This window comes from Pogona vitticeps, chromosome 2, assembly GCF_051106095.1.
Source record: "Pogona vitticeps strain Pit_001003342236 chromosome 2, PviZW2.1, whole genome shotgun sequence".
In the NCBI taxonomy this organism is placed as follows: Eukaryota; Metazoa; Chordata; class Lepidosauria; order Squamata; family Agamidae; genus Pogona; species Pogona vitticeps.
The window spans coordinates 277131100-277156472 of NC_135784.1; the positions used below are offsets into that span (position 1 = coordinate 277131100).

Here is a 25373-nt window from a genome sequence, read left to right on the forward strand (position 1 = left end):
TTTTATTCAGAACACTCCTTTATACCAGCATTAGAAAACTTCTGCTTGTCCAGCACCCAACCCATTTCCCATCCTGAAATTTAATGACAAATTGTTCTACTAAATGTTGGTGACAAATCAGACATCTATACCCAAACCCCTAAAATAAGCAGGGAATGGGCAAGAATGAGCTACCCCTAAAAGAGAAGGGACAGGAGAGGCTGAAAAATTAACACAGACCACTGCATTCCCTGTTTTCTTTCACACCACTGCAAACAACTAATGCATCCTGTTTCTCCACAGAGGAGAAAAGGATCTCCCCCTGCCACACTGTTCTGTGTCACCATGATGGACGCCTACCCCATCCCATGATCAGGATCATATGAATCCTGATGAGGATTCTCCCAGCTGTTTCTCCACATTTGACTGACTGGCTGCTTCAGGAAACCTCCCATTCCTTTGCAAGCTCCATGATAGAATATTAAGCAAAAGATAAATGTGTAAGTGGCATGCAGCTTGTGCCATAATTAGGGTTGTCAGGTTTTCTGATGTTGCCGAACCAAAACCTGAGATCAGAAGATCAGGCCCTTGTGAAATCATGAAGTAGGCAAGGATGTGGAGAGAGGCAGAATTTCTGGGCCAGTTTGTTGTGGAAATGAGTATGAGGAGGATGCAGGTAAGTAGACTCAGAAGCCAGGTAAAACCCAGAACATTAGAAAATATGGCAACCCAGAGCCATGGAAAAAAATGTTTTGAGGCCAGTTGGAAAACATGTACAGCAGCTCCAGTAGTTATCATAACTCTTAGCTCATATCCTTTGCTGCCTTACCTAAAGCCCCCAAACAAAGGGAACATTCCCATGTTCTACACTGCTGCCAGGACTTGGGGAAAGCTTCCAGGACTGATGTCCAGTAAGAAGGCTCATGAGTTAAATTGCTTGTGCTCCACCACCTGCCTTGTTCCAAATGGCACAGTGAGCCCAAATACACACAGCCACTTTGCCTCTTCCTACTCTGCTCATCTGGTTCCTGGCTTTTTGTTGTACCCATGGTGTGCAAGTACAGTACATATGAAATTACTTTCACGCTTAACTCATAGGTCTTGTGCCAACTGGGAATGAGTGGAAATCAGTATGACTGATTCAGGGTCAGTGGTCTTCTCCCTTTTGTTCACTTCAGTTTCATTGCAATAAGACAGCAGGCATGCAAATGTATGGATGTTGCGGTATGGAGCAGTCAACTAGCAGGAGGAGAAAGCAAGGGATGAGTAGGGATGGACAGTAAGGTTTGCTAGGTACTATCCACTAGGACTGGCCTACTGAGCAGAAGAGCAAGGAGGGCGGATTAGTCACATAGGTTGCCAAGGGTGAGTCAAATGTCTGACTGGCTCATGCAACATTCCTACAGATTTGCTAAGGATTGGCTTGGTATGGAAGGCACTCCCTACTTTTCCTCATGTAGAAGAGCAGCCTGTATTTGGCGCCAACCCTCTACCTATAAAACATAAGCTGTCCCACCCAGCTAATTCTCTTTGCAGCATTTTGCTTCTGCTGCTTATGACTTGCTGTTGGGATAGGAACGGAGAAGACAGATATTCCCACGGCATAATTAATGCTGCTTTGTAGAGCTAACAGAAGCCTCATCTCATTTGCCTCAATATATTTTTGGCCACTCATGCAAACAGTGGGTAAGGTGCATTTCTTTTTCTCTTTCCTGGGGCTCAAATTCCTACTTCCTAACCCCATACCGAATGCAATGTGACCCTAAAGACCACAGAGTTTTTGTGAGTCCCCATGTTGCATGTCCTGGCACCTTTCTTTGGCTGCTTAGCACAGGGCTCCCTAGAAGAGTTCCATGTTTGATATGAGCAACTGAATCAGGGAGCTATGCAGAGGGTGTTGCATTGTCCGGACTCTCCTTTTGTCTTCTCTGCCCCCAAATCATGCTTATGAAGATTGTAAGGAGAATTGAACCACTTCCTAAAGGGTCAACAGGGAAACATCAGTACTGAGGTTTGACAGTGCCTCTGCATGGTAATGCATTTTTTTGTGTAAGGGTAAGCCTGGAACATCTGCATCATCATTGCAACATATTCACTGGCTGTTTACGTATATATACAGCCTGTGAGATTAGTCGAGGGAGGAGATGCGTTATTTCTGCATTATGTATTTTCACTCTCCTTCCTGGGCTGATGAAGTGCAGGATTCAATGGCCATTTCACTCTCATACAGAAGGCATTCCCACCCCTCAGCAGTGTAAACACCGTGTAGGATTGCTCAGTCAACATGCTGGAAAGAGACTGTGAAACCTATTATCAGGATTGGGCCCAGAAATGCTAGTACAAAAATTAACAATGCAACTATCATTTCCATTCAGAGCAAATTTTAGATTTTCACAAGATGTGACACGTCTACTTAACTCAAAACTAAAGTTACAATTTAGTGAAGAATTAAACTTAGTCTATAAAGAGCTATCTATTTATGTTCTCTCTGATTGCTTATATTACATTTTAAAGCATTTAGGAAAATCTAAGATCAACATAAAGCACAGTTCCAACTCTAAGTGTGCTAACTTAAAATGTTAACCATGAAACTGAACAAAATGAAATGCTTAAAGTTGGGTTGGACAAGATGCCTTGTTAGTATCTGACAACACACATTGGCCTTCTCAGTGGCTACCCCTGATCATGGAATGTTACCACCTCAATGAGGCTAGGCTGCATAGCCCCCGTCTTTTCGGCAGCAATTGTTTTTGTTCCAACAGGCTTTTAATATTTAATATCTAATTTTAACACAGCTAGTAGCCTTATATAGCCACCATAGTAACCTTTTTAATATTAGAAGAGGTAGCCCTGTTAGTCTGTGCCTGCAGGCAAAAAAAACAAACAAACCAGAAGAAAAAAAAAGAGAAGACAACAATTCAGTAGCACCTTAAAGATTCATTGCTGTATTTCAAAGTGAGCTTTCATGGACAAGTTCTGAGGAAATTGATGTTTTTGCCTTCTTTTATTTTTATTTTACTTTTGCCTGGCATCACTTTAACATGTTTTTAGCGCTTTTAAATCTGTTTTATATGATTTTAATCATTTACATGTTCAACAATTTTGCAATATGTTTTATATTTTGTTTTAATTATTCTCTCTTTTAGTGATCTTTTAGCTGCCTTGCATCCTGTCAGCAAGAGAAAGTCGGTACAGAAGTGCAGTAAATACAATAAATAATTTTTTAAAATAAATTACTTAAAACCAATAGAAAGCTAGTGGTGCAATGCTAGCGTGAAGGAAATTTCCTCCCCTCTTATTCCTGCAGTTTGTGTGTGGGGTGGTGGTAGAGGGAAGAACAGTTCCGTAGGAGCTCCCAGCCCTCTGAAGCTTTCATTTATTTTCATTTATTCGTTTTTTTGAAAAAAACATTGCAGCATATGGAATGCTACATTAATAAGGGAAAATTCTCTCCTCCTGATTATGATAATAGAAACAGTTTGGTAAATAAATGTCCCTCATTGAATTATGTCATGATTACTTCATCGTATACATATTTTCTAGCCTAAGTTACATTATAGATTGTACTTACCTGCATAGTCCTGAGCATTGACTTTAGCACCACCTTTTATCATTGCACATATACTATCTAGGTCATCTTCCATAGCAGCTCTATGCAATAATGTCTGACCAAACATATCTCTTCTGTTGATTCTTGACAGTGAAATGCAGTTACGTGAGGACTCACTGAAATAGATCTTAGAATCCATCTGCTTTTCTAAGAAAATAAAAAAGGGATTCAGCAAACAAAAAACCCTATAGTTTGACTGCTGTTGTTTAAATTCATCCTGTGTTTACTTATGAAGCATTAATAAACGTTGCAGTAGATCATGACTTGTATTACACAATCATATATATATATATATATATATATATATATATATATATATATATATATATATATATATATATATATATATACACACACACACACACACACACAAACACTGTATATACTGTATATATATACTCTGTGTGTGTGTGTGTGTGTGTGTGTGTGTGTGTGTGTGTGTGTAAAAATGATCAGATGTAACATAAGGGAATCTTTGTTTCTAATGGCATACAAATGGCATACATTTCTACTGACATACAAATGAGCTTAAGAGAAAACATCATGAACACTGTGCCCAATTATAGCAGCAAACTAAACTATACCAGGCATTGGACAGTTAATGACAAAGACTGTGAAGCTGGCAGCCTGATTACTTTTTAATGCATTAAATCATAACGTATGACTGAAAGATGGTAGATTCATTGACAGATCAATGAAAGAACAAAAGGCAGCACAGCAATGCATGTTATTCATATATTTTATGTGTGTCATCCAATGTTCCCTCTAATTTTCACCCCCACTGGGCAGGGCTCTGCCCGCATCATCACACCGCCCCCCCCCCCTGTGCAGGGTTCTGTTGCAACTGGAACCAAAGGGCTGGAAACAATCATGGTGAGTGCGTGGAGGAGGTGGGAGGTAAACGCACAAATCTTAGAGGGAATTTTGGTGCCATCAAATTGATTGCAATTTATGACAATTCTTCTAGGGTTTCCAAGGTATAAAGTACTCAGAAGGGTTCACCAGTCCCTTCTTCTGAGGGCACTCTGGGATCACACAGTTTGCCTAAGGTCACACAGGATGGCACATCTCATGGCAGGCACAGTGTGTCATTAGAATCCAGGTGCTTCAGCTCAGTGAACTATCCAGCTAGCATTCATATATTTACCATTAAAATATTCAAATTCTTATTGTATGGGATGCATATCTACATGCTTTGAGAAACAGAAATTGTGATAAACTTTAAATTCCCATCAAAAGCTATTTGTTTACAGATACATTTTTGACCCATAATTATTATGACTGCTCTTTTTTGTATTGGTTGCTGGAACAGAGCTTTATTTGGTAATGGTTAATTCAAATGTTTTATGTGATTGTACATAGATGCATGCTTATTTTCATATCACCATCCTAGTTTCTACATCAAGGATAAAGATGTGATGGGACATAACCTGAATTGACTATTGAGAAAACTACAGTTTAGCTCCGAGGGAAATACAGTAGGCAATATAGTTGTTTAGTCGTGTCTGGTTTTTCATGACCCCATGGACCAGAGCATGCCAGGCCCTCCTGTCTTCCACTGCCTCCCAGAGTTGGGTCAAATTCATGTTGGTAGCTTCAATGACACTGTCCAACCATCTCATCCTCTGTCATCCCCTTCTCCTCTTGCCCTCACACTTTCCCAACATCAGTGTCTTTTCCAGGGAATCTTCTCTTTTCATGAGATGGACAAAGTATTGGAGCCTCATCTTCAGGATTTGTCCTTTCAGTGAGCACTCAGAGTCTCCTCCAGCACCACAATACCAAAGCATAAATTCTTTGGTGGTCAGCCTTCTTTATGGTCCAGCTCTCACTCCCATACATCACTACAGGAAAAACCATAGCTTTGACTATGTGGACCTTTGTCGGCAAGGTGATGTCTCTGCTTTTTAAGATTTGTCATCACTTTCCTCCCAAGAAGAAGGTGTCTTTTAATTTCATGTTTGCTGTCACCATTTGCAGTGATCATGGAACCGAAGAAAATAAAATCTGTCACTACCTCCATATTTTCCCCTTCTATTTGCCAGGAGGTGATGGGACCAGTGTCCATGATGTTAGTTTTTTTGATGTTGAGCTTCAGACCATTTTTTGCATTCTCCTTTCACCCTCATTACAAGGTTCTTTAAGTCCTCCCCACTTTCTGCCAACAGAGTGGTATCATCTGCATATCTGAGGTTCTTAATATTTCTTCCAGCAATCTTAAGTTCTTGGTCCACATACTGCTGAAGCCTACCTTGTAGGATTTTGAGCATAAACCTGCTAGCGTGCAAAATGATTGCAATTGTACGGTAGCTGGAGCATTCTTTGGCACTGACCTTCTTTGGGATGTAGACTGATCTTCTCCAATCTCTGGCCATTGCTGAGTTAGGCAACAGCACCACTGTAATCTGGGTGAGTCAATGCTCTCTACTGCCATGACTGCTTTTTGAAAAGTAGACCTTTCCTTGTGTTGTGTATGAATCACCGCTTCTGCTAGAACTATTTCCGCAAACAAAACTAAGAACTTCAAGGAACTGATGAAAAGTTTTCAGTTAAAGATTGCAAATGGTACTGTAAACTAATATGCTTCAGAACAGTGACCTACTTTTAAAAAAGCATTCTACCCTCTGGCTATTAACAATTTACTAAAAAATACTACTTCTTACTTTTCTTGGCAATTCTCCGGCTTTTCCTCACTTGCCCAACTTTGGTGTTAATATCTGAAGATGAGGATCGGCATGAGCTTGCTGCTAGCTGTAAGCATTCCTCTTTTTCATCTTTAGTGTCAGAGGTGCTGATAGATAAAAGATTCGAAATAACCAAATGCATTCTTCCATATAACTTAAGACAATGTCCACATACATTTCAAAATGTAAACCCACTTATTTGGTATGGCAGAGGGTATAAAACCAGTGATCATGGATGGGCAATCACACAAGCATGCCACACACTCCACAGCAGGTTCTCTGTTACATGCCAGGACATTCAATGGATGCAAACTATGACCAGTCACACAAACAATGGCATAAAGGGCAGTCCACCAGGGGGAAAACCTACCACATGACTGACCAAACACAGAGAGCATCTGGTCTGTGAATTTAGTCTCAAACAAATTTTAAATATGAATGGCACCTTTCTTATCCCTAAGTTATGTAAAATATACTGTATGTTAACTTTGATATAGCCAAACACCACAGCTCCATTTATAGGATAACATACTCAAACACTTCAGCTGATGCTCTTGCTTTAGCTTCACAACTGTTGATCTGCTTATTCAGCCCTTCAAGTAATTGCTGGCAGCTGGAAAGATGATTTACTGTAAGCTTTCTTCTTTTCCGAGTTGATTTCTTAGGCACACATGCAGCTTCTTGAACAGGTTGCTCACATGAAGTGGTATCCTTTAAAACTGGACTTCTTTTTTCAGTTAAGCTGTCCTGTAAAATGATAGTCTGATGATCTGAGTTGACTGATTTGTGCACATACTGATCATAATCATTCTATGAAGAAGCAATTACAACATCTTTCTTAAAAATCAATATACAATAGTACAACATTTTGATACTTCTACTAACAATTTAAGTATAAAGCATGCAACATGTAAGTTACATGTATGGGGTTTCCAGAAGAAGCTGGATTATAGTTGCCAAATCATAACGGGATCCACTCCTGTCAAAAGAATCCCAAATTCCTCTCAGTCATTATGTAAATAAGAATGGAGATAATAGAACTGCACAATGTATAGAGTGGTGTTTTTGCTAGTTATGCAATCCTATGTTTCTTCATATAAACCGATGGGGCTATGTCAGGGACAGAACCTACAAGAGTATCATGTTGCACTTCCTTCAGTTACTTCAAAATATAAAATGCTTAACATAAACGCATCTTTCTATCTTGCCTGTAGTTTGAATATAACTTTAATATATAAATAAAGTGAAGCTACGATGATGGATGTGATCAATCCAAAGCTGCTCTTCTGTGAATGGAAGGTTTCCTTCCATTCATGGAAGTGACACAAATCTTACAAGGCATTTTGGTAAAGAAATGGCAAAGGAAGGGGATTCCTCCCTGTTTTCCTTTCTCTTGCAATCCCCAGTATCACCATGCATGCTGTTTCAGATGGTCCTACATTAAGGCCTGCAATCTGGGGCAACAGAACACATGTTGTTGACTTTCTATATATAATAGGTATTTAGGTATTTGAAATGCTGGAAGACCATCCCAGTCTTATTCTTTTCCAGATTAATTATAACCATTTCCTTTACTTTCTTTTCAGAAGAATTATTTTCATTGCCTACCATTTTAGTTCCTTTCCTCCGGACCCCCAAGGAGAGAGGCCACAGCTTGATGGGAAAGCTTATGCTGCAAACAAGAGGCCACACACAGCAGGAAGAGACTAGGAATATTCATAGCACCCCAAACAGCAGTGCCAACAGCTATATTCTCAAGTCCAAATCCCTCACCCATGAAACAATAGGGCAAGCATAGCAGGGGCCTGTCCTCTGGTGACACCCATCTCAAAGGTAGGACATGGCAGAGGCAGAGGCATACATGCAGGAGCCCTGCAAGCCAAAAGAGAGACCAATTCTTTGTCTTACTGGGCTGAGAAGGAGCTGATTTTGGGAAGCTTGGCCAAAACGGCAGTGGGATTGCTGTCTTGCCCCCTAATCAGTGTGCCCAGTGAGCAAGTGTTCTCTCAAGCCGGGGACAACATTCATGCCTGGAACCTGGATCTGCAGAAAATTTGTTTTTCTTAAGGTGAACTTGCCACTGCTATCAGACAAAATCCAAAGAAACTAAAACAAAGGAAAACAAAACAAAAGGCAACCAATGTGGCACCCCAGAGACTATCTATTATATTTTAATGGGACCTTTCATGGAGAAGTCCACTTCGTTAGACATATGGGAAAAAAATGAAATACTGGATGAAATGCACATGCTAACACGGCTACCTCTTTTAAAATTACCAGTGCTAGGCTTCCATGAAGTCCCCATTAAGTAAGAGAGAATGGCACACTGCTCACTAGGTATGCCATGCTTCAGTCTGCTGCCACCTGTTTCTGCCTCTTTCAGTCTTCCAACTGCTACTCCAAGACTGTGCTCACTCACTCAAGTGTGGTGTGCCCAATGCTGTTTTGGCACAATTCCCAACCACCACCGCAGCTCCAATCTGCCTGCCAGTGCTGCCCAGGGTATTTGGTACAACCAGTTCTATGCTTCCCCAACGCTACTGGCATTTCCTACTGTATTCCCACTATCCAGGGTCCCATCAGTATGCCCATTACAGTCATTTCCTAAAACTATGTTGTTCTGGCTGTTAATGTGCACTCTTTTTCTTCAGCACAATCACTGGGATGTTGTCAGAGGACAGAGGGACATCCTTTAAAAATGTTTTGCTTGATTTTGTTTTCTTAAAGGGCAAAATAATGACTATTTAGAATTCCTACTGACTGTAAAGAGTTCTGCATATCCAGAAATTCTGAATTTTAAAAATTCTGAATTCCAAATCCAAAAAGCTTTAACTTCAAATTCCGCATCCAGTAGAAAGTCTCAGCAGAAAGCAAACTGCTTCTGTCCAAATAATACACTTTAATTTTGTTTGTGATTTCTGTTTTCCAATACTGTTATCTCTGGGTAGAAGCATACAGCTTTCAGCTCCCCCTTTAATACAGGGTATATTATTTTCCTTCTACAAAACTGAAGCTTTTATATTTTTTAATTTAATAAATATATCAAATAATACAATTTTATGAAGCATTTTATGTGGCCTGAATAGTAGAATAAATATAGGCTTGATATGAAAATAAGTATTGTGTATATTTCTATTCCCTCCCCCCCAAAAAATACGTGTGTGTGTGTTGTTTTTTCCTGAGGGGGGAAAGAGTGAGTGGAGTGTGTTTTTTCTCATGACTTCAGCTTCTGGAAATTTTACATCCCTATTCCACAAGCCACAGGTCTACATATCAGTGACACTGCCACCATTTTAACCAACCTATTGGGCAAAACACCTCTGATGAAATATGTCTAGTAAATACCACTGTTAAAAGTTACTTCTCCATATCAAGAGTCATTATCAGTATCACTTAACAGGAAATATTGGTCATGTTACCTGATCTTGATCATTGTTGCTAGTAATACTTAATGACATGTCATTTTCCTTGACCTAAAAGCAACATAATTAACTAGTAAAGCCTGTTTGAAAAAGTTTTGCACAGCAGAACTATGTACATTTCCAGAACCAGTGATCTGTCAGTATATATGTAAATTACTGTATGTCAGTTACAGATATGTGGGGTCTTCTGCATCTATCTTCCTCATTCCCCAATCAAACCAAGGTGGGGGAAGTCACCAGTGCTTCCTTTCTTGTTGCTACCTGAACTGGAGGTAACCATCATTTGAATGGATGAAAGCATGTAGTATTGAAAAGTTTAAGATAAAGCCCAGCAGAAACACCAAAAGCAACTGATGAAGGAAGGCTATATTTCTGCATGAGTCTTAAAGACGATTCTCAAACAATGTGATCTACATTTAAAACTAGTAGATATATTTAAGACACTCGATACATGTATGCTGAAGGACGGAAGGCTCAGTTAACCTCAAGCCGGCTACCTGGGATTGAACCTGGGTTGTGAGCGGAGTTTTGGCTGCAGTACAGTACTGCAGTTTAGCCACTGTACCGCGGTTATCCAGGTGCTGAAAATGTGGCTCACTTTTGTTTCATTTTTTAAAAACGGAACCTTCAAACTATTTCTACCTCCCCTGCATGCTAAAGTTTAGAGAGAAGACTTTCTGGTTTGTTTGGTGTACAAGTCCCATAACCCACTCCCCTGGGAGTTCTGTCTGACAGATACCTGAATGTGACTTACCTAAGAGAAAGGCCTCCACAGGAAAGCTCTGAGGTTTAGCTAGATCTAGATCTAACCAAGCTTCTTGTTCTTTCCCCAATACTAGCTGGGATATCGCTAGGCCGAGTTAGGCCTAGCTAAGTCTCAAAGCCTTCCTAGCTGAGGCCTTTCCCCCACATGAGCCATATTCAGATGTCTGTCTGCCAGGCAGAACTCCCATAGTGCAGAATTACGGAATTTGTCATCCAGGAAATTTTAAAAATGCTCTGTCTACTATAGTAGTACAGTCTAAGGCAGTCCTGCTTCTGATATGTATTTTGCTGTCAAGATGTACAGAGAATGTCCAGTGTTTCCCAGCCCCGCCTCCTCCAGCAGGTGCCCACTCAGAGGCAGTGCCCAGAGGAGGCAAGGCAAGAAAGCCAGGGTGCTGCCTCTGAGTGGGCACCCACTGGAGGAGTTAGGGCTGGGAGGTGCTGAACGCCTGCTGAGCTGAGAAACAAGCCAGCACAAACCGCTGGTTCAGCAGTTTGTGCCCATCCACAGTACAAACCAACCAATATGATTAAGAAGAAAATGTCATCTGGACCATAAGATGTTTTAAATATATCTAGCATTTTAATTTTAAAGCATACATACTTGTTCCTCTGAAGAATGTGGCGTCCTGACTGCTGTTAAAGCTTCAGTTTCTTTGAAGCCTTGCAAATGAAACTGAGATTTTAAATCTGTTTGTTTTACATGTGTGTAATCGTTATCACTTTTGTCTGCTGGCAGCTCTTTCTTTGCCATGCTATGGCCACTCCCTTTTTCCACTAGATGAGAAATGGTAGATGCTTCCACAGATTCTGACAAAGAATTCAGTGCTGAGAGAAGCTCTACTGGCAGGGCACTGTTTTCTTCACTTACACAGATATGCGCAGAAAAAGTATCATCCTGATATTCCAACATGTCAAGCACTTGGAAAGTCTCAGAATCACTGAGTAATTCCATTAAATGTTTATCTTCAGTATTTTCAGCCATCGTTTCATTTTCAATTATACCAAATACCATTGTTTCCACAGATGGGATGACGTCTGCCATGTCTTTGTCATCACTGGTCATCCTGACATTTTCAAAAACTTCTTCCATTTCTTTATCTTTTCGTACTGAATCCTTTGATGATACCTGGGATGCATTCACATTTGAAAGAAGACTTATTTCGGGAGTGTCTTCACCATCATAATTTACTATCTATGTTAAATGACAAAAATGATAAATGATACAAACATTTGCTAACTAGCATGATAAAACCTCAGTATGTTAAATTATCTTCATAAAGGCCTCACTCTGTAACTTTATGTGTTCTGTTTGATACTTTCTCCACTATTACACCTCTTTGTAAAATGGCAACAATCAAATCAATGCAAATATTTTAACCACAGACATAAATGGTGGTTTTAAGGAACTATTTTGTAAAATGTTACAAAAGGTTTTACACTGCCAAAATATGCTCAGATAAAATTTCAATTGCTTCTTGTGTTCAGTATAGCCTCACCATTGGAAATGCTAAGGTAAATGACTTTAATTCACTTTAAATGAAAGACTTGCCAGATTACTTGGCAAGTCTGACCTGTTGCGTATTACTACCCTATGATTGTCTTGAAATAGTGCTTCACAAGAATGCTAACTGATATTCACAAAAACAGCAAAATCAAGCTCTTTCTTAAAATCAAAACTATTGGGAAGTTTTTAAAATCAAACCAAAATTAAATATAAACTCTGTTTTAATCTTTTCAGTGAAAAATTATGCAAGCTATAAGTGAAGGGAAGAAAAGTTGCTGTAATGCATGTGAGCATAACTATTACATTACCAGACATACATGCTCATCTCCTGTCTCTAGAAATCCAGTTACTTCTGAATCCAAACCTAGAAAAAATTATTTAAGACTATTCAAAACTGTATTTTATAATACTTTATACTTGCTTTGAAATGTGAGATTGACTTTGGTGCTTTGGTATCAGAAGTGGCTAATAACAGGAATAAGAAACTAAGAGGATGTCTTCAACCATGTAACAAAGGAACTTTGTGTATGGTAAAAGCATGTGCTCTACTCACTAGGTAAGACTACTAACTTTGGTTTCTCTTCAACTTTTCACCTAGTGCAACAACTGAACTTAATTCTTAGGCTTGTTTCCTATAACATCAGTGATGCAGCAACAGGGAGAACCTTCTGGCTCTTATCACTCTCCACACAAGGAAACACTGCAATAACCACCCTAGTATCATTTCCAGAGTGCCTCTGGGAAAGAAAGGTCAAGCAGAGGTCCACTTCAATTATGTTACTATTGAAGCTGTACTGACATATCTGGTGGATTTTGAAGGGTGAAGGAAAGATTTTTAAAAATTAGTGCCTGCCCCCACTGTGTCCTTCCTTTCTCCTTGAAAGTGCTGGAGGAGGGTTGAACCAATGGTTGCAATTTTGTTGCTCAGCACAGCAAGTCGCACTAGAGTGGGAATTTGGTGAGTTCCATTGATTCAAAAAGCCCTACTTTAGCTGCAACTTACTATGCTAAGCAATAGGATTTCAGCCAATGTAACTAAAACAGCTTTTCCCTGTTCACCAGGGGAGAAAGTCTGCATTATTCCCTTTTCTTTAAAAAAAAATAAAAATCTGGGGAGCAATTTAGGGTACCAGCAGCAGCAAGCATAGCTTCCATGGCCATTTGCAAACAGAAATCACCCTTGCCCATCACTATCATGATGCCGCTAGTATTCATGCAGAGTTTGTAGACTTACACTTATGCCTATGCTAGATATGACATTAGTGTATTTTCATGAAAGCAACTGATTATCCCTCTCTCTCTTTTGCTTTGTTTTGTTTTTGTTTGTTTTTTGCTAAGTAAACACAGAGAAACCTGAACAGCTTTTGGACTGTGGAAGGCAGGATACGGATGCGGAAGGTTAACTTGTTTTCTCTTTGCCCGTTTCTGACAAAATCACCTGTCTGGATTTTGCTGTTACAAGGAAGCTTCTGTTGGCAGTAATCTTTAAATACTCACAGCTGCTTTTGAGGGACAATTTTAGTTAAGAATGTAGAAAAAAGATAAGGAACTAAACTTCCCGTCTCCATCACAACCTCTTTTGGAATGGCTACTCAGCGTTTCCCATGACTGCTTTATATGTAATTTTAAAATGTGCATAGGTTTTATTCACACATTATTCAATGTAATGGTACATTTGGTCAATTTTGGCCTTTACAGGCACAATTATGAGGGCTTCTACACCTCCTCTCCATGAGTATTAACAGTAATTCTAAGTGCAGAAATTCATATTGGAGCTGCAGCACTGGCACAGTTATTAGATCTTTTTCCCTTTGTATAACTAAAAGCTGTCACTCCCTCCCCGCTACCTTTTCAAGAAAGGAAGAAACAATTCATGGAGTTCTAGTAATGGAACTCCTATGGAACACCTAGTTTGGACTCAACTGAGGGTCTTTATGTCTTCAAAGAGAGACCAACAATGATTTCTTTACACAGCAGGACATTCTGCTGTAACCCAAATTATCTCTCCAATTGTGGTTGAATCTAGTTAAGCCTGAAAAGCACTTTCTCCAGTTTCCAGTGAAAAATAAGATAAGAAACCAAAGTTTCCAAAGCCACATACCTTCTTACTACATAGTTCTCCACTTTTTAATACAGTATTGTCTGCAGAACATATAAACAAGTTCCTCTGTACTATATAAACATACCCATGAATTGGTCACATTCCTCAGGTAAAGTGGTAGCTCCTGGAGGGTCCTTCTGGCAAACGTCTCCAGCAAAGATCTGACAGTTTATCCCAGGTCTAGGAAGAAAACAATTTTTCAGAAGAGATAGCCATTTTAGTCTTGTGCAAGCATCTCGGGCCAAATGCAAAGAAACAAAACAAAGCAAAACAAAGAAAGGACAAAAACATGTGGCACTTTAAAGTCTATTATATTTTAATGTAAGCTTTCATGGACACGTCCACTTTGTCTTTATGTCTGACAAAGTGGATGTATCCATGAAAGCTTACATTAAAATGTAACAGTTAGTCCTTAAGGTGCCACACATTTTTTATCCATTTTGTTTTGTTTCTTTGGATTTTGCCTGACAGGCTTGAACAGTTTTTCAGTTTCAGAGTAAAACATTTTGTGTCAGTGGGTAATATCCGTCTCATTTTAATCTCTGTAACTGATACCTTCACACTCTGTTGTTGTTGTTCTGTACCTCAAGTTTCCTCCAACATATGATGACCCTATGCATTACTGACCTCCAAAAATCCTATCATTAACTTCCTGCTCAGGTATTCCAAACTAAAGGTCATGGATACCCTAATTAAGTCTATCTATCTCATGTTTGGTTTTCCTTCTTACTGTCTTCTACTTTCTGCAACATTATTGTCTTTTTTCAGTGAGTCTTATATTCTCATAATATGTCCAAACCTCAAAGTATGGTAGCCTTGAATTATCTAGGCTATTATCTTACTGTTGGGAAATGGTTCTACAGCAGCAGAAAAGAGAGTTCCGTCTCTCCCCAGCAAACTGAAAGAGCAAAACAAAGCGAAGTCTTCTGTCTTTGGGAGTCATTTATTTTTCAGCACACACTTTCTTCGAGCCGGCCTCGCAATATCTTACTTCTCTTTTTAGCTGAGCATTACTGACAGAAGGCTTTTTGGACTGATCCAACAAGACAATTCTTATATGCACAATAATTTTTGCAATTTTTCTATACAAAATACTCACAGCAACTCAAACCTAATTTTTAAAGTATATTAATCAAAATGTAAGCCAAAAATAAAAATCTCAGTATAGCAGATCAACAGTATACATCTCATATTATGCCAAGAAAAGAGACAGACTGCTGCTATGCTGACAGAACCGTCTCTATATCTCATGTATGGTTGGTCAAGGAAAGACTAAACAGTGCAAAAATGTTATAAAGGGATAAAACCAGCACTCACACACTCTAAATCTGTCTCTCCTCTTCTATGCATGTGTGCGCGCACGTGTGCATGCACATGTGTGTGCATGTGTGTGCACGCGCTTTGCCCAGGCACTGTGTGTGCAAAGCAGTTTAACAATGGATTAAGTTTCCCCAAGAGGATGCACATACTGCTACCAAAATCATGTGACTACTATGTGACTTTAAACCCCTCTCTCCCTGATTTATTTCCATAGTGCAACCCTGACCTCTTTTAGATTTAGTGCTCACTAAACAAAAAAGTGATTATATATCTAATAGTAGTACATTCTTAAGGGGAAAAACCCTGCACATTTTAACATTTGCTTGCATTTGACAAATTAGCTTTCTATAGTTTGTAGTCAGTTAGTTGGGTGATATCAAATATGCAAACAAAATAACTGTGCTATCTCAGATATGTATCACTGAAATATTTCCATGTCTGAAGGGATAACATTACAAAAGGAAGAAATTCACATTTGGCTTAATATTTGATCTTAGCCTCAATTATGAAAGCAGTTGGCACCTGTACATGAAATATGCATGTGACATCACCTGGTTTTTCACCTCAGGTAAAAATGAGCTATGAACTCTCTTTTTATATGTCATTAAAGAAGCTAGTTCTGACTGCAATACTTTGCCACTCAACTGAATGTTACTTCCGGTTTGTAATACAGGTGGAAACAAATCTGATGCTTCTCTGCACTGCACAGTGATAGCAGTTTAATACGACTTTCACTATCCTGGTTCCATTTTATAGAATTCTAGGATTTGTAGTCTGGTGAGATCCTAGACTCTCCAGTTCTGGATGGATCCTAGACTCTCTGTAGTTTTGGGGAGTACACTAGAGTTCTTTAGATTTTAAGTATTTCATCAACTTTCAAATCTCAGAAACCAGGACAGGGCAAGTTGTATCAAACAGCTATAACTACAGTGGTGCCCCGCTTGACAATTACCTCGTTAGATGAGGAAATCGCTTAACAATGAGTATTTTGCGATCCCTATAGCAATAGCAAAACAATGTTTGTATGGGTTTTTTTCATTTAACGACGATCGGTTCCCTGCTTCGGGAACGGATTTTTCGCTTAACGACGATCAAAACAGCTAATTGTCAGGTTTTCAAAATGGCTCCCCGCTGTGCAAAATGGCTCCCTGCTGTGTTTTAGGACGGATTCCTCGCTATACAGTCACCGGAAAATGGCCACCCTATGGACGATCTTCGCTGGACGCTGAGGTATTTCGCCCATTGGAATGCATTGAACCAGTTTTCAATGCATTTCAATGGGTTTTTTTACTTTCACTTGACGACAATTTCATTCTACAGCGATTTTGCTGGAACAGATTATCCTCGTCAAGCGAGGCACCACTGTATATAGTACAGATACATTACTTTTTGAAAAGCCACATGTTATTTTCATGTTTATGTTACTCTTACTGGAGCAGAGACTGAGATTCTTCCTTTTCATTCATCTCTTGATGCAGCTGCAAAAAGAAAAGAAAAGAAAAAGGAAAAACATCACTCTGAAAATATTAGGTTAGGAATTCTATGCACCTTTAACTGGGTATCAGTTACACTTAATGCAGGGTGGCCTACTGTCAAGCAGCCATGCATAGAATCACAAACATCATGCTTTTAATCATAACTGCATGTCAAATTAGTGTTCTACCACCTTAATCAGTACGTAATAGGCTTCCACACGAATACGAATGTAGAATTGTCTAAGATATAAATTAGAATGTGACATACTAAAGCCATCTAAAATCTTTAATTATATCAAAAAATAATTTGAAAATTAGCAATGCCATTCTACATGATTCCTCAGACACAAATGCCATTATATTCAATCAGTCGCAACTTATTGTATGTGTATTGTAGCCGAGCCACATAAACAATTATAAACAAAGCCAAGTTCCATAATTGTAACAGTACTGCATTATTACAGTAGCCAGAATCCAACTGAAAATATTTGTCATTTTAAGCATAATTGTGTAAATCATGGTGGTCAGTGGCTGCTAATTAACAAATGGCCACTTGCATTCTTGGTTGTGTGCCAAACTGCTTAATTGAAACATATCAGGAATGTAAGTGGCCACTTGTTAATCAGTGTGATTCCACCATCACAATTTATACTTACACCAGTGTAAATCGTCAATATTATGTGGACATTATCCTGTTATACAGTAGTTACATATAAATATGCTTATTTTCTTTATACAGTATATCACAGAAGTGAGTACACGCCCTCACATTTCATAAATATTTTAGTATATCTTTTTGTGTGACAACACTGAAGAAATGACACTTGGCTACAATGTAAAGCAGTGAGTATACAGCTTGTATAACAGTGTAAATGTGCTGTCCCCTCAAAATAACACAACACACAGCCATTAAAGTCTAAACCGCTGGCAACAAAGTGAGTACACCCCTAAGTAACAATGTTCAAGTTAGGCCCAAGTAGTCGTTTTCCCTCCCTGGTGTCATGAGACCCATTAGTGTCACAAGTCTCAGGTGTGAAGGGGGAGCAGGTGTTATTGCTCTCACTCTCTCAGACTGTTCACTGGAAGTTCCACATAACACCTCATGTAATGAACTTTCTGAGGATCTGAAAAAACGAACTGTTGCTCTACATCAGGGGTCTCAAACATGTGGCCCAGGGGCCATTTACGGCCTGCCGGATGATAGTTTATGGCCCCCACCTTGCCTGCACCTTCTGAAGTGCCCACGTGTCCTCTGCTGTCAAGAGTCAAAAAAAGCCTAGCCTCGCTCGCCAGCTCTCTCCCAAGACAGCGCCTCTTGCACCCTCCATCCGGGACTGCAGCCTGCCAGCCAGCCCGCCAGCCTGCCAGCTGGCAGGCTGCAGTTCCAGATGGAGGGTGCAAGAGGTGCTGTCTTGGAAGAAAGCCAGCAAGTGAGGCACGCTGCTGGCCCTTTTCCACGAGCACCCGAGCCACTGCTGCATGATGCCTGAGAGCGGAGATCGCTCCTGGCCCCTCCTCGAAGAGCGCCTCCAAGCCGCCAACAGCAGCTGCCGTGGCTGCCACCTCTTCTAGGGAAGCGGCTGTCTGGCTCTCTGTCTTGGCACCCACAGCACCAGCCCAGCGGTGCTTCCTCCTCCTCCTCTTCGTCCTGCTTCAGTCACTTCAGCTCTGGAGGCTGCCTGGGCTCGCCTCGCAAAGTTTGCTCCTCTGTTGTCGTGGTGGTAGTGGCTGCTGCTGAGTGTGCCTTTTTTGAGGGGGGCCTCAGAGGAAGGTTGCCGGACCTCCTTGTGTTTGTGCGCGTGCGTGTGTGTGTGCATGTGCACGCATGTGTGCGTGTGCGCACCTGTGGTGGGCCCACCCCGTTCTGTTTAATTTTATGGGTACCGATGGGGGCTTTTCTCCTTTGGCAAGGCGATTCTGTGAGGGTTTTTTTTAATTCTATGTCATGCCCTCCTCCCCCCCCCCCCACTAGGCAGTCACCGGTACTCTCTCCCTTCTCCGTTTCTTTGTCCTGCTGCTGCTGCTGGTAGTGAAGAAGGAGCCGGAGTGGGTCGTGGCTGGCGACGAGGGCTTGCGCGCCCTTCCTCCTCCTCCTCCTCCTCCTCCTCGGAGCCCCAGCTGGGCTATGGAAACTCCTTGGCAGCTTCCTCGAGCTCTTGCTCTGTTTGGCGGAAAATCTGATGCGACCCAGCCTCACCCAGACTCTGCCTCCAGCGGCCCCCAGGTAAATTGAGTTTGAGACTCCTGCTTCATTGACTACGCAAAAGCCTTTGCCATCTTTATATAGAGCAGGGGCCAGCAAACTATGGCAAGTTCTTAAAGAAATGGGAGTGCCTGATCACATTATCCATCTCCTGAGAAATCCGTATGTGGGACAGGAAGCAACAGTTAGAACTGGATATGGAACAACTGATTGGTTCAAAATTGGGAGAGGAGTATGACAAGGCTGTAAGGGGAAGATATAGAGGCAGTGACAGAGTTTACCTTCCTAGGCTCCATGATCACTGCAGATGGTGACAGCAGCCACAAAATTAAAAGACACCTGCTTCTTGTGAGGAAAGCAATGAGAAACCTAGACAGCATGTTAAAAAGCAGAGACATCACCTTGCCGACAAAGGTGCGCATAGTCAAAGCTATGGTTTTTCCTGTACTGATGTATGGAAGTGAGAGCTGGACCATAAAGAAGTCTGACTGCCAAAGAATTGATGCTTTTGAATGGTGGTGCTGGAGGAGACTCTTGAGAGTCCCCTGGACTGCAAGGAGAACAAATCTATCCATTTTGAGGGAAATTAACCCTGAGTGTTCACTGGAAGGACAGATCCTGAAACTGAGGCTCCAATACTTTGGCCACCTCATGAGAAGACTCCCTGGAAAAGACTCTGATGTTGGGAAAGTGTGAAGGCAAGAGGAGAAGGGGACGTCAGAGGATGAGATAGATGGACAGTGTCATCAAAGCGACCAACATGAATTTGACCCAACTTCAGGAGGCAGTGGAAGACAGGAGGGCCTGGCGTGCTCTGGTCCATGGGGTCACAAAGAGTCGGACATGACTAAATGACTAAACAACAAACAATGAAAACATGTTTTTTGGTATTGTGTTCATTTTGTATTGTATGCTCACTATTAGCTTGAATACCGTGTTTTTCTGAAAGTAATACAGGGTCTTATGATTTTTTTGCTCCAAAAAATACATTAGGGCTTATTTTCAGGGGATGTTTTATTTTTGTTCATGTACAACAATCTATATTTATTCAAATACAGTAATGTCTTCTTCTTCTTGTTGCTGCACAAGGGTGGAGGGTGGGGTTTCACTTACCTGGGGCTTATTTTTAGGGAAGGGCTTATATTACCAGCATCCTGAAAAATCATACTAGGGCTTATTTTCAGGGAAACGGGGTACTTTTAATTGTTGTAAGCCTTGGGTCCTTTTTAAGGAGAAAGGCAGAATAAAAATATTTAAAATAAAATAAATAAATGTTGCATCTGAACTATATTGGATGTTTAGAGTAAAAAGAAAAACACAAAAACTTAATAGTAAAGGAACACTAACCCACACTATAGCTAATCATAGCAGTAGATTTGTACCCTTCAGTGTTTGTAGCAAATTCATAGTGCTCACTTTTTGCTGTTTCCTACATGCCATAATTTAGCTTGCAATATGATAGTGATTAAAAGTTATTATGATCTCAGACAGTTCAGTTATGATTTAAACTTAAGAATTACTACCAAAACGTGTTTAATATTTATTTACCTACCAGATTAATCAGCTTTGTTTGTTTTCCTATTTGCAGGTTACCACTCTTACATATAAACTGAATCTCTGGAGATAGTTTTTCTACAATCATAAATAAAGAAAATTAGTGCAAAAAGTACACTTAGTTTCACTGGCCTTTGTTTATATATAACAAATATATTATTGAAAATTCAAGTCATCTGGGGGGGAAATCGAATAAATTAACCTCTGTAAACCTTATTTTGAAATTATAATAAAGCAGAGGAAAGAATAGAACAGAATAGATAGGGCTGCTTTAATTTCTGTGTGTGAGGGTTCAGTTTTCGGGGCTGTTTGTTCTCCAAATAAAGGATGAGTCGGCTGAGGTAAATCAAAGGGTTCAGTATTTATTGCAACATCTCCAACAGGGTTCACCCCCAAAAAGGGGTTCAAAGATTCTTGCAACATATTGCTCGGTTTTAACGGGGTCCATAAACCATTTATAAAAGGATTGGTTGTCTCTGGGTTCCAAGGTCCTGTTAATAATGGCACAGTCCCCTGCCCAGGGTCCAGTTCTTCGTCCAGGGATATCAACGGCAAAGTCTCTTCATCCCCGCTCCACTCACCCCAGGACGACTCGTCTCCTCCTTCGACTCCCCAGGGGCCGGGTAACCCCCCAGCTTCCTCAATTCGGCTATATGCCATTGCTTCTTCCGTTCTAGCTCTTTGGCTACCGCTTCCCTTTCTTCCCGGAGCTTCCTCCTCCACTCTTTGGCCTCGGTCTCACCCCAATACGAAGGGCGAGGTTTCAGCCCAAGCTGGCGGCGTTTCTCCGCCTCCTCATGGGGGACTCGGACCTGCTCCCACTTGTGGGTCCAGGGATCCTCCATCCAGATCCACTCCCATCCCCCCGGTATCTCCGCCGGCTTCCCTCTTATATCTCCCACTGCTGCCTCAATCTCCTCCCTCCTTCTTCCCGCCAAAGATTCCCCGGGTCCCGGGGTAAGGGTTAACCCTTTCATAGTCGCCTCCAAATCTCGCGTATCTACCCCCTTATCCAAGGTAAGGGGTTCGGCGACCACTTGTTCCCAATCAGGGGTCTCCACGCCTTTCTCTTCCCGACACGTTGGGGACGGAGGTGGGGATGTCTGGGTGTGTAGGGTTCTCTTTGAGAGCGACGGCACTCCCACTAAGGCCTCCACTTTGGGGGCCTCACATACCCCCCCATCCAAGAGTGCCGCTCGCTCCTCCTCGCTCCGCGCCCACGGACCCTGCCGGGAGAAATAATCGACATTAGCATGCTCGAGACCCTTACGGTACTTTACATGAAAGGAGAAAGGCTGTAAAGCCAAGTACCAGCGGGTTAGTCGGGGGTTAGTTTCCTTCATATGGTTCAACCATTGCAGGGGGGCATGATCCATTATCAATGTGAATGGGGCACCTTGTAAATAATACCTTAAAGCATGGGTTGCCCATCTGATTGCCAAGGCTTCTTTTTCTATCACGGCATATTTCTCTTCCCTTGGTTTGAGCTTCCTACTTAAATATAATATAGGATACTCAGCCCCCTCCCTGACTTGAGATAAAATAGCACCTAACCCGCGGTCTGAGGCATCGGTAAATAACACAAAAGGAAGATTGAAATCTGGCGAGAACCGGATGGGTAACTCGCAAATGATTCCCTTTAGGGTCTCAAACGCCCTCTCATGGGACTCTGCCCACCTAACCTTTACAGGAGCTCTCTTTCTCGTGAGGTCCATGAGCGGAGCTGCAATTGATGCAAACTGAGGAATGAATTGACAATAATATCCAATTAATTCTAAAAATTGCTGCACTTCTCTTTTAGTCCTAGGGCGGTACCAATTTGATATCTTGGTGACTTTCTCTTCTTGAGGCTGAATTTCCCCTTGCCCTACCTTAAACCCAAGGTACTCCACTTTGTCTAAGCCTATTCTACACTTCTTGGGGTTCATAGTTAATCCCGCTTTTTGTAGCTCTCTCAACACCTTCCTCAGGTGTGAGAGATGCTCCTCCCAGCTAGAGCTAAACACAATGATGTCATCAATGTAAGCGGCCGCCCAATCCCTCTGAGATTCTAATAACCTGTCCATGAGCCTTTGGAAGGTCGCCGCGGCCCCATGGAGCCCAAAAGGCATTTTTACAAATTGGAAGAGCCCCTTTGGGGTACAAAAAGCCGTCTTTTCTCTATCCTGGGGTCTCACAGGGATTTGCCAGTACCCCTTCGTCAAATCAATTGAACTCAAATACCGTGCACTTCCCAGCTTGTCTAGGAGATCCCCTACCTTGGGCATAGGGTATGCATCAAACTTCGAAACCGAGTTCACCTTCCGAAAATCCACACAGAACCTCAAGGAGCCGTCAGGTTTGGGCACTATCACTGGGAAACTTCTCCACGGTCCCTTAGCTGGCTCTATAACTCCAATACGTAACATTTCATCTACCTCCTTTTCCATAATTGATACCACATGGTGAGGCCAGGTTCTCCCACTCTCCCTAACCACGACACCTGGTGCCGTTTCTATTGCATGTTCCACCAGTGAAGTTTGACCGGGGATCTTTGAAAACACTTGGGGAAACTCCTCTTTTAAGGAGAGAGCTTGCCCCCTCTGGGTTTGGGTAAGCACCTTTCCCACCATAATGTCTTCTTCCTTCTCCATTTCATCCACCTCTGGTCCCAACTCATCATCTGCTTCCCCATCGAAGAAGCATTCACGGTCTACCCAGGCTTTTAGTAGGTTTACATGGAAGACCTGTAGTTTCTTTTTCCTATCTGGGGTCTCTACTTCGTAATCCACTTCACTAACCTTTCGGGTTACCTCGTATGGTCCGTGCCATTTTGCAAGAAACTTAGAGGTTTCGGTGGGTAATAACACTAGCACTTTCTACCCCCTTTCAAATTCCCGTGGCTTGACCCTTTTATCATACCGCTCCTTTTGTTTCCCTTGGGCTAAGGTCAAATTGTCGCGAGCCACCTCCCACGCTACCTTCAGATTGTTCCTCATCTCTACTATTTGCTGCAAGGCAGACCGTGATGCATCCTCTCCTTCCTCCCATTTTTCCCTTACCAGGTCCAAAATACCCCTGGGCTGTCGCCCATACAATAATTCGAACGGCGAGAAGCCCGTCGAGGATTGGGGGGCTTCCCGCACAGCAAACATCAAAGGATTTACAAACACATGCCATTTTTTGGGGTGTTCCAGTGACACCTTCCTCAACATCCCCTTTAACGTGCGATTGAACCGTTCTACCAAGCCATTGGCTTGCGGGTGATAAATGGAGGTTCGTAGGGGTTTGACTCCCAACATATCCCACATTTGTTTGAACGTTGCACTCATAAAATTGGACCCCTGGTCCGTTAACACCTCCCGAGGGAACCCCCACCCTGGAAAAAACTCCCAAAAACTCTTTCGCCAGCACTCTGGCCGTAGTTGACCTCAGGGGAATAGCCTCGGGGTACCGGGTCGCATAGTCAATGATTACCAGTATGTACTGGTGGCCACCTTCGGATTTGGTCAAGGGGCCCACTATGTCCATGGCAATTCTGTCGAATGGTCTGTCAACTAAGGGCATAGGCACCAACCCTGCCCCTGGGCCAGCCTTGGGTTGTGTCAACTGGCACTCAGGGCATGATTTGCAGTATTCCTCTACTTGCTTCACCATGTTAGGCCAGGAAAATCTCTGTCGAATTCTTGCCAGGGTTTTCTGCATGGCCAGATGTCCAGCTACCGGCAGGTCATGAGCCCAATGCATTACCCAGCCCCTTAGATGTTCGGGGACCACCAAGGCGGCTTCTTCGCTGTGTTCTTTCTTGTACACACGGTATAACAAACCCTGACGCAATTCGAACCCTTCTCCATTGGTAGGGATTTCACCCCCCATTGTGGCCTTTTGTAACCAGGGTCCTAGGGAAGGGTCGTCTTGTTGCAGTCCCCTTAATTGATCTCGGGATAGCTGCAACACTTCGCATTCCCCCTCTCCCCTGTCCTTTTCGCTAAGGTATCCATCTTCTACTTTGCGGGCTAGATCCTCTAGGCCTGGCCAATCTCTGCCCAGCAACATCTCTCTGGACAAGCCTGGGACCACTCCCACCTCCAGCACTTCTTTCTGGGTTCCGATGGTAACATCCGCCCGGGCGGTTTCGTATTCCTATGCATCCCCGTGGATGCATTTTACCACTACAGTCTCTCCTAGACGAGGGCCCTCTAACTCCCTCACCAGTGACCGTGTGCATCCCGTGTCTATTAGGGCCCGTTTTCTCCGTCCATTGACCTCGGCCATTATGACCCACCCGGGATGATGTTGGTCACCCACCTTGGCCATGTTCGCATATATATTTGTCCATGCGCACTCCTCCGCTGGGCAGAATTTCTTTATGTGGCCGAACTGGCCACACCCGAAACAGGCCGCCATCTTCTCCTTTCCCTGGTTCCAGGTCGGAGCCAGCTTGCTCTTTGCTGGGTCCGTCATGATCGTCGGGCGGGGAATCCTCGACCTGGTCGGGTTAACAAACTCGATCCTGTCGGGGCCTTGCTTCTTAGGGACTACGGCCTGGTTTCCTCGTGCAGCTCCTGCGTTCGCCATCTCTGCCACTCTCTCTCTGCCACGGGGTTTCTTTCCCCCTGCGGAGGGGCGGTTCAACCATGGGTCCTCAGCTCCTAGATAGTCCTCCAGGAGGGTAACAGCGCCCTCTACTGAGGTGGGTTTATGTTTCACCACCCAATTCCTGGGTCCTGTACTCAATGTCAAAATCAACTGTTCCAATATCATTAACTCAAGC

General features: G+C 42.2%; 1 protein-coding gene across 1 annotated transcript in view; it reads right to left on the bottom strand.

Moving 5' to 3' along the window:
• Nucleotides 1-25373, bottom strand: part of ANKRD31 (ankyrin repeat domain 31) — an 86319-nt gene that overhangs the window by 47548 nt on the left and 13398 nt on the right. The window contains 9 exon segments of the mRNA XM_078384523.1: nucleotides 3551-3736; nucleotides 6253-6380; nucleotides 6806-7020; nucleotides 9693-9746; nucleotides 11065-11655; nucleotides 12276-12331; nucleotides 14154-14248; nucleotides 16820-16866; nucleotides 20619-20698. Coding sequence (XP_078240649.1) covers nucleotides 3551-3736; nucleotides 6253-6380; nucleotides 6806-7020; nucleotides 9693-9746; nucleotides 11065-11655; nucleotides 12276-12331; nucleotides 14154-14248; nucleotides 16820-16866; nucleotides 20619-20698 — 1452 coding nt within the window.